This window comes from Engraulis encrasicolus, chromosome 12 (assembly GCF_034702125.1).
Source record: "Engraulis encrasicolus isolate BLACKSEA-1 chromosome 12, IST_EnEncr_1.0, whole genome shotgun sequence".
NCBI lineage: Eukaryota > Metazoa > Chordata > Actinopteri > Clupeiformes > Engraulidae > Engraulis > Engraulis encrasicolus.
Window position 1 is genome coordinate 7,760,579 of NC_085868.1, and position 10,000 is coordinate 7,770,578.

Genomic DNA, 10,000 nt, shown 5'->3' on the forward strand with positions numbered 1-10,000 from the left:
TTGCGAACAAGTAGCTAACGTAGTTGGCAATTATGGTTTCAAGAAATGGTTTCACCCCTGAGCTGTCCTAACTTTGAAGAAATGCTGGCATATGTGATGATTACCTCTGTTGAGGTGAAAAGAAATGGTAGAAAATGTGTTTCCGTGTGTGTCCCCAGATGATCCGGCCATCATTGCGGTGACGGTGGCCCTGTCCTCTCTCCTCGTCATCATCTTCATCTTCATCGTCCTCTATATGCTCAAGTAAGCTCACACACAGACACACACACACAGAAGCAAGGTCACCTAACATCACACACACGCACACGCATGCACACACACACAAGGTCAGCAATTTACCTGTCCTTTTACACACACATTTGACACACACATACACTTATACATACCCCCATGAGGAACATTCGAACACACAAGCACATCAGCTTTTTCTCTGTAATCCACTAGTGGGGAAAATGTGTGCACTCACTTAAGGTTTCTCCGTATTTCTCCCATGAAGTACAGTACACACACACACGCACACGCACACGCACACACGCACACACACACACACACACACACACACACACGCACACGCACACGCACACACGCACACACACACCGGGCCGGGGCTAGAGCTGTGGTGTAGTCATGGTTACAGTCTGGCCTCCCACAGGGCTGAGTGGATGCCTTCTCCCTCCTGCCAGCTCTAACAAGTGTGTGTGTGTGTGTGTGTGTGTGTGTGTGTGTGTGTGTGTGTGTGTGTGTGTGTGTGTGTGTGTGTGTGTGTGTGTGTGTGTGTGTGTGTGTGTGTGTGTGTGTGTGTGTGTGTTGTGTGTGTGTGTTGTGTGTGTGTTGTGTGTGTGTGTTGTGTGTGTTGTGTGTGTGTGTGTGTTGTGTTCTGATTAGGTTTAAGAGGTACAAGCAGGCAGGAAGCCACTCCAACTCCTTCAGACTGACCAATGGACGAGCAGACGACACAGGTACGGACACATCCTTTACTCGTGGGCGTGCGTGCATGTGTGGGTGTGCGTGTGTGTGTGTCCGACCATGTGTGTGTCCGGCCGTGTGTGTGTGTCCGGCCGTGTGAGATACTGTTGGAGAATATGTGTTGAGGTAGAGAGACTATGACTGAGAAAGAGAGTGAGAGAGTGAGTATTTTCCCATCAGCCAGAATGTGAGACTGCGGTCCCTGAGACTGAGCGGAAGAGAGAGAGAAAGAGAGAGGGAGAGCTGGAGTGTTGATGGCAGTCTTATGGTCTCTACTTCCCCCTGCTGGTGTTCAATGGTAGTGCCAACATGACGCCTTATCAGAAGGACACTATCCTATGTTCTCAACAGTGGCATTGCATAAGTGCAAGAAGACTTCCATGAATATAAGTCCATGAATTTAGAAGAATATTTCTGCGTTGCTAATATTGGTGAGATATTGAAAGAGACACATTTTGCAGGTCATTTGTATACAGACTTAAATAGTCCATAGGTTCTCAAATACAGAAACAGTCTCCAATTCCGTATTTTATTTTCAGTGTTTTTGTGTTAATTATCTGGTATGTCTGTGCCTTAAAGTTCTTCTCTCTCTTTCTTTTTCTTTCTGTCTACTTGCTTGCAACCCCCTTCCCCCTCCTCGTTTCCCCTCCTCTCCTTTTCCATCCCTCCCTTCTTTTCCTCCCGTCTCCTCCTCCGCCCTTCCTGCCTTTTTTCCCGTGGCCACTTCCAGAGATGCAGAGTGTTCCGCTATTGGCCCGCTCGCCCAGCACCAACAGGAAGTACCCGCCCCTTCCTGTGGACAAGCTGGAGGAGGAAATGAACCGCCGCATGGCAGACGACAATAAGCTGTTCCGGGAGGAGTTCAACGTAGGCCTCCACACAGACACAGACACAGACACAGACACAGACACAGACACAGACACAGACACAGACACAGACACAAAAACAGACACTCACTCACTCACTCACTCACTCACTCACTCACTCACTCACTCACTCACTCACTCACTCACTCACTCACTCACTCACTCACTCACTCACTCACTCACTCACTCACTCTCAATGGTAGACGACAATAAGCTCCTCCAGGAGGAATTCAACACAGGGCCTCCCCGCCCTGTCTGTCTACTGGCCTTAAAATGCCTACACACACACACACACACACACACACACACACACACACACACACACACACACACACACACACACACACACACACACACACACACACACACACACACACACACACACACACTCACACACACACACACTGGTCCCTCACCTCTTCTCTCCGAGTATGCCCCTCCTTCCTTCGACTGACTAGCAGTCAGATGGCCTTAATATGCCTCGACAGACAGACAGACACAGGCAGGCAGACAGCCACACAGGCAGAGACACAGGCAGACAGACAGAGCCAGGCAGATGCAGACAGACACAGGACAGACATGGGCATATACGTACATGACAGGTAGACAGACAGGCGCACAAATGAACTCAATACAGGACCAAACCTAAGCACACACACACACACAAGCTCCTTCTCTTTCTCCATCTCTACCCTCCCTCCCTCCTCCTTTCTCTCCTTTACTCACCAAATCTCTGTTCTCTCTCTGTCACATTTTTGGAGGTGTGCGCAATGTCTCTGACTCTGTGACGGGGCGCAAAATCTCTGTGAGGCATCTGCGACACTACACAGACAATTTGGCTTTTCGCCATAAATTGGGCTTTACTCCCCCACCACAAGCGTGCACGCATGCACACAAACACTGTTTGCTGTATTCCGTACTATTGTAACTCTATGCTCCTTTGTGCCTAACAACAAGGTACATCTGAGTGTATTTTACAAGCATTTGTGTGTGTGTGTGTGTGTGTGTGTGTGTGTGTGTGTGTGTGTGTGTGTGTGTGTGTGCGCGTGTGCGCGTGTGCGTGTGTGCGTGTGTGCGTGTGTGCGTGTGTGCGTGTGTGCGTGCGTGTGTGTGCGTGTGTGTGCGTGTGTATATGTACGTGTACGTGCATGCATGTGTGTGTGTAGGCGTTGCCAGTGTGTCCTATCCAGGCCGCATGTGATGCCGCCTCTAAAGAGGAGAACAAGGAGAAGAACCGCTACGTCAACATCCTACCATGTAAGCATACGCGCGCACACACACACACACTACACTTTGGTACAACAATGAATTACATTTTGAATTACATTTGAACAATATACCAGTAATGCGCTGGTTCTCATGTATCTTTCCTTGTGTTCCTTTTCCCTTCTCTCCTCGTTATCGCCTTCGTCTGACTCTATCCTCCTCTATGTCCTTATTCTTTGTCTTGCTCTTATTCTTTCCCTCTCTCTCTCCTTCTCTCTCTCCCTGTCTCTCTCTCCTCTCCTCTCCTCTCCTCTCCTCTCCTCTCCTCTCCCTCTCCCTCTCCCTCTCCCTCTCCCTCTCCTCTCCTCTCCTCTCCTCTCCTCTCCTCTCCTCTCCTCTCCTCTCCTCTCCTCTCCTCTCCTCTCCTCTCCTCTCCTCAGATGATCACTCCAGGGTGCACCTGAGTCTGTTGGAGGGAGTTCCAGACTCTGACTTCATCAATGCCTCCTTTATTAATGTGAGTACCAGCACAACACGCAGACGCCATTAAGGGACTTACTCAGTATGCAAAAGCACCATGGAGTACATAGTGGGAAGCAGTTAGTGGTTTCATTACACAGGTCTTGTTCAGTTATGTCCACACACCATTAAGGGACATTTCATATTCCATGAAGCCTGTTGTACAAAACAGTTGGCTGTTTCTAGCGGCGGAACAATGGCACGTGGGCCCCTAGGGCAAGACACTATTAGGGACCCCCCAAGGAGACAATAGGACTCCCTCCTCCAATACAGCAGTGCCATGTGCCCCGGGCCAAATGCCCTGCTCGCTCCCCCCTATAGCTCCACCCCTGGCGGGTTCATAGCACATACTGTAGGACTTGGTATTAAAGCATTTCAATAATTAATGTCTGCTCAACATGATATTGCTTTTTGATTGCATGGAAACACACGGTGTGTACTCACCTTACATATTCTGCATGATAAAGGCACTGTACATACATGCACATTTAATCAACCTTGGTACATAGCATTACACTTAGCCGAAACAAGCAGCTGAACTACCAAGATAATAGACTTCTGAATAACGTAATCTGTTCTTTGGTGTAAACATTATAATTCATTTAACTTACTGAAAGTCCTGAAATAGACTGTGGGGATAATGGTTTCTGTGTTTAATAATATAGAGTAGTCTTTGTCATTAATGTGTTCATGTCTGATCGTTTCCCTCTTGCCTGCAGGGGTATCAGGAGAAAAACAAATTTATTGCTGCCCAGGGTAAGAAACACGCTCAACACACTTAAATGGACCCCGTTATGAAGAGAATACACCACTGACCTAGATATACGGACAGCGGGCTTTCTGTATAACTCTGCAAGATCTGTGAGAATAATTCCGTCCCAAATTTCCGGAAGTGTAGCGTAACAACGGCGAGAGCAAGCACTGATAGGCCAATTTAATAGCTCTCAAAAACATGTGGGTTGGCCCAAAAAAAATGTTTTGGATGACTTGAAACAGACGAGAAACCACCGGAATAGAGTAGACTCTGCCAGAATTTTAAAGGAGATACATTTTTTCAAGTCGCCCATAGAGATTAATGTGAAATGGCGCTCTACTTTCTTGTTCCGCCCAAAAAATGGTCTTGTGTCTTGTACGTCTGCTGTCCATGTATCTACTAGATCAGTGGAATGCACTCCTCACTCTCATCAACATACCCTTGTAAATAACAAAGAGGTAATTCCAAGTGCTTCTGTTTTGTCATCTGGTGCATCGACGGGAGACAGACAGGAAGTCATAACTGGAGAGAAGACACCGGAGCAGCATTACAGATGCAAAGTTTAATCATATGCACAACATATGGACTAGAAAAGAATTGTGCCGCTACGGTAGCCTGATTATCATCGACTTTATAAATCTCTTTGAGACTTGGTCTGACCTAGAGCAGTGTTTCCCAACCAGGGGTACGTGTACCACTAGGGGTACGCGAGCACACTGCAGGGGGTACTTGGAAAAATGTTATAATAGCAAATATATGGGGCATAATCACATTGGGATAGAGGAAGAGATATAGAACATGCATGAGGGGGTACTCATGGCACAACAAAAAGGTTTAGGGGGTACATGAGACGAAAAAGGTTGGGAACCACTGACCTAGAGCATAAAAATTAACATTTCTAAAACTGCATGGTTGACCCACCGTCCTTGGGTTGCTACTGGTAGAGGCCAGAAAAGGCAGTGCCAAAGTTTAGACCGAACATTTTCTTGGTCCCAATAGAATGTCTCTGCTTAAACCATGCCACTGCTTTGAACACGCCTCTACCCAGGGCTGTTGGAGCTACTCAAAATTGATTACTTCCCGACAAAGTGGGTGGAGTTCCCGAGCTCTCCGGAGCTCAGAAAGTACTTGCATTGCTCTTGACCTGACTATTAGCAATGCCGAAGGCCGTAGAAACCTGGCTACTGCTACAGTGTCTTCTCTCTGTATACCCTTGTACTAAATACTCCTGTGTGTCAGTATTGCTTTTACATATCATTGTTCCTCTCAAATTAAGCATTGAAGGTGTGTGTGTGTATGTGTGTGTGTGTGTGTGTGTGTGTGTGTGTGTGTGTGTGTGTGTGTGTGTGTGTGTGTGTGTGTGTGTGTGTGTGTGTGTGTGTGTGTGTGTGTGTGTGTGTGTGTGTGTGTGTGTGTGTGTGTGTGTGTGTGTGTGTGCGTCTTTGTGTGTGTGTGTGTGTGTGTGCAGGGCCAAAGGAGGAGACGGTGAATGATTTCTGGAGGATGATCTGGGAACAGAACACAGCCACAATCGTCATGGTTACCAACCTCAAGGAGAGGAAAGAGGTGGGTGCGGGTGCGGGTGCGGGTGCGGGTGCGGGTGCGGGTGCGGGTGCAGGTGCGGGGTGGTGGATGTGGATGTGGGCGTGGGTGCGGGGTGGTGGGTATTTGAGAGAGAGAGATCACTTGTCCACTCTGGCCACTCCAACAAACTTGTTCTCTGACCCTCTTTGCCTCGCACATAGTGAGTGAGTGAGTGAGTGAGTGAGTGAGTGAGTGAGTGAGTGAGTGAGTGAGTGAGTGAGTGAGTATTAGTGAAGGGTAGGGATAAGATAGTGTTTATGTGATTTCATTTTTAAACGTGTGTAAATTGATCAACAATGCAGATGACCGTTTACTTGTACGCTTTCCTCCATCAGCACTTCTTTTAGCGAAATCCAATAGTGACATTTGAATTGTGTGTGTGTGTGTGCGTCTTTGCGTGTGTGTGTGTGTGTGTGTGTGTGTGTGTGTGTGTGTGTGTGTGTGTGTGTGTGTGTGTGTGTGTGTGTGTGTGTGTGTGTGTGTGTGTGTGTGTGTGTGTGTGTGTGTGTGTGTGTGTTTAGTGTAAGTGTGCCCAGTACTGGCCGGACCAGGGCTGCTGGACTTACGGCAACATCCGGGTGTCAGTGGAGGACTGCATGGTGCTGGTGGACTACACGATACGCAAGTTCTGCATACAACAGGTACACACACACACACACGCCTGCACACACACGCCTGCACACACATGCACAAACACACATACGCACATACGCACGTACACACACACACACACACACACACACACACACACACACACACACACACACACACACACACACACACACACACACACACAGTGACCAGGTTCCACTTCACCAGTGATATCATAATATATTGATATAAATTGTGTGTGTGTGTGTGTGTGTGTGTGTGTGTGTGTGTGTGTGTGTGTGTGTGTGCGTGTGTGCGTGTGTCTGTGTGTCTGTGTGTCTGTGTGTGTGCGTGCGTGCGTGCGTGCGTGCATGTGTGTGTTTACTAGGTGGGTGACGTGTCGGGTAAGAAGCCCCAGCGTCTCGTGACCCAGTTCCACTTCACCAGCTGGCCCGACTTCGGGGTCCCGTTCACCCCCATCGGCATGCTCAAGTTCCTCAAGAAGGTCAAGACCTGCAACCCACCGTACGCAGGAGCCATCGTGGTGCACTGCAGGTACGTCTGCCTCTGTGTCTGTGTGTGTGTGTGTGTGTGTGTGTGTGTGTGTGTGTGTGTGTGTGTGTGTGTTCGTTCATCTGTGTGTTCATGTGTGTGTGCGTGTGCGTGTGCGTGTGCGTGTGCGTGTGCGTGTGTGTGTTCATGTGTGTGTTCATGTGTGTGTTCATGTGTGTGTGTGTGTGTGTGTGTGTGTGCGCGTGCGTGCATATGCATGTGTGTGGATATTATACCTGTTGCAGGTATGTATTTGCTTTTTGATATGCGTGTTTGCGCACGCATGTGACTCTGATACTGCCACACTGTGTAGGCTTGTGCTTGTGGTTGTTGAATTCTGCTGTGTGTGCGTGTTTGTGCATTTGTGCATGTGTGTTGTTTTAATTGTTTGTGTATGTGCATTTGTATGTATCGGTATCTGTGTGTCTGTCTATGTTATGCTGATATAATTGAAATATTTTCTAGTGGTTGGAGAAATGCAGCCATCCGTGTGTGGTGATGAGCGATATGATTTTTTTTAAACGTGTGATATAATTGTTTGTTTGCTCATGCGTGTGATTCAGGTCTGTGCATGATTGTGGTTGCACAAGTGGACCCATCTGTGTGTGGCCAAGTGTTATGGTGATGTGTGTGTGTGGGTATGGGTGTGTGTGTGTGGGTGTGTGTGTGCGTATGTATGTGCATGAGCAATTGCGCATTTGTGCTTGCGTGGTCCCTCCCTGCATATTTGTGTGTGTGTGTGTCTGTGTGTGTGCCTGTGCCTGTGTGTGTGCATGCACAAAAAAGTGTTTCAGTGGACATTGTATTTTTGTGTATGTATAAACAAAGGGTACCTTGGGCCTCAGTTCAGCCCGTTGCCTCCCTGGGCGAATTAATCACTTTGGCAAAGTATTATAAAACCACTTCATAGTACATTATGGTCATTATTGTCCTCCTGCTACGTTGATATCTAAAACATATGATGTTAACGTGTACTATATGATGACAACATTATTACATTACATTTTACATTACATTTCACTTAGCTGACGCTTTCATTTTATTCAAAGCGACTTACAGTTATTATTTGTCAGGGTATTGGTTACAGTCCCTGGAGCATTGTGGGGCTAGGTGCCTTGCTCAAGGGCACTTCAGCCATGGATCGAGATGTAGGTAGAGGTCAGGGGGTTTCGAACCTGCAACCCCCAGATTGAAAGACCAACTCTCTAACCACTTGGCCACGGCTGCACAACATGTACTACAGTTGTACTTACATGATATTACACCAGTTATTCCACTCTAACCTATTGAATAAGTGCACTGTAGTAGCCAGTTTAAGTAAATGCCCCTTTAAAATAATGTTAACTCACATTTTAATTGTGTGTGCATGTCTGTGTGTGTTATTCCCAGTGCGGGAGTGGGGAGGACGGGCACGTTCATCGTGATCGACGCCATGCTGGACATGATGGGCTCGGAGAGGAAGGTGGACGTGTTCGGCTTCGTCACACGCATCAGAGCCCAGCGCTGCCAGATGGTCCAGACAGACGTAAGTCACATGGCCACGCGTTAAGTCACATGACTAGGCGAGGACACGTAGGACTCACCTGTCTGCCACCATCAGAACGTCAAAGCCCAGTTTTTCCAGATGGGCCAGAGAGACGCAAGTCTCGTTACACCTAATCACAATACTGTTCGTTAGGGTCACATGATCAGTTACCCAAAGTAACACTTCACCAGATCCACTTAGGCACGTTTACCCCTTTGCCAAAGTAACATTTCTCTCTCTCTCTCTCTCTCTCTCTCTCTCTCTCTCTCTCTCTCTCTCTCTCTCTCTCTCTCTCTCTCTCTCTCTCTCTCTCTCTCTCTCTCTCTACTCTTTCTCTCTCTCTCTCTCTCTCTCTCTCTCTCTCTCTCTACTCTTTCTGTATCTCTCTCTGTCCCTTCTCCTCTCCTCTCCAGATGCAGTACGTGTTCATCTTCCAGGCCATCCTGGAGCACTACCTGTATGGTGACACCGAGCTGGAGGTGACATCACTGGAGTCCCACCTGGCCAAGCTCTACGCCCCCTCGCCTGCCTCAGGCTGCGGGGGGATGGAGGCCGAGTTTAAGGTCAGCCCTTTGCATTACATCGCATTACACTTAGCTGACGCTTTTATCCAAAGCGACTAACAGTGATTTACAGGGTATTGGTTACAGTCCCTGGAGCAATATGGGGTGCTGAAGGGCACTTCGGCTTTGGATGGAGGTGCACTGAGAGGGAAGAGGATTCAAACTTCCAACCCTCTGATCTGAAGTCCATCTCCCTAACCACTAGGCTGTTGGCCCTTTTTAGTCAGATGTTTTGTTAGACGCTGAAGAAGGATTGGGCCGAAACGACTGTCTGTCATGCTAACCCACTAAAATAAAATGGAAGGATTAAATTCGAGGGTGCTGCTTTTCTACAAGAAATGTACAAATGTGTTTGCTCGCACCCGAAGACCTTTTCAAAACTGCAAATTGAGCACACTTTTTGAAAAAGACTTCTCCCTACGCTCCCATGCTCAACAGCCATAATTGCAAACCATTTTACTCATTTCCTCGTAGTTGAAATTAAAACATTGGTACTCTATTCGTTGACCGCTTGCACTGCGATAAGTCATTAATGTGCCATCCAAAAGCTGATTTCTTGTGCTCTTCTTTCCTATTCTCTGTCATCAGAAGCTCACCTCTATAAAAATACAGAACGACAAGATGAGGACGGGGAACCTGCCAGCCAACATGAAGAAGAACAGAGTTCTACAGATCATTCCATGTAAGCATCTCTCTTTCTCTCTCTCTCTCTCTCTCTCTCTCTCTCTCTCTCTCTCTCTCTCTCTCTCTCTCTCTCTCTCTCTCTCTCTCTCTCTCTCTCTCTCTGTGCGTTTGTGTAACAGTTTTATTCTTTCTGTGTATCAAGGGCTTTTTTTTAGCAATTTTAAATTAGTTTAATTGCGTTGCAATTGCG

General features: G+C 47.5%; 1 protein-coding gene across 2 annotated transcripts in view; it reads left to right on the forward strand.

Moving 5' to 3' along the window:
* ptpra (protein tyrosine phosphatase receptor type A) overlaps positions 1–10,000 on the forward strand; it is a 57,867-nt gene that overhangs the window by 39,998 nt on the left and 7,869 nt on the right. The window contains exons 6-17 of one of the 2 annotated variants that reach the window (XM_063211562.1): positions 159–243; positions 886–959; positions 1,697–1,833; positions 2,999–3,089; positions 3,479–3,555; positions 4,277–4,313; positions 5,780–5,877; positions 6,417–6,536; positions 6,875–7,041; positions 8,428–8,563; positions 8,977–9,126; positions 9,715–9,808. In XM_063211562.1, the coding sequence (XP_063067632.1) occupies positions 159–243; positions 886–959; positions 1,697–1,833; positions 2,999–3,089; positions 3,479–3,555; positions 4,277–4,313; positions 5,780–5,877; positions 6,417–6,536; positions 6,875–7,041; positions 8,428–8,563; positions 8,977–9,126; positions 9,715–9,808 (1,266 nt within the window). The remainder of the gene's footprint in view (positions 1–158; positions 244–885; positions 960–1,696; positions 1,834–2,998; positions 3,090–3,478; positions 3,556–4,276; positions 4,314–5,779; positions 5,878–6,416; positions 6,537–6,874; positions 7,042–8,427; positions 8,564–8,976; positions 9,127–9,714; positions 9,809–10,000) is intronic. The other variant, XM_063211563.1, reaches the window with a different exon arrangement.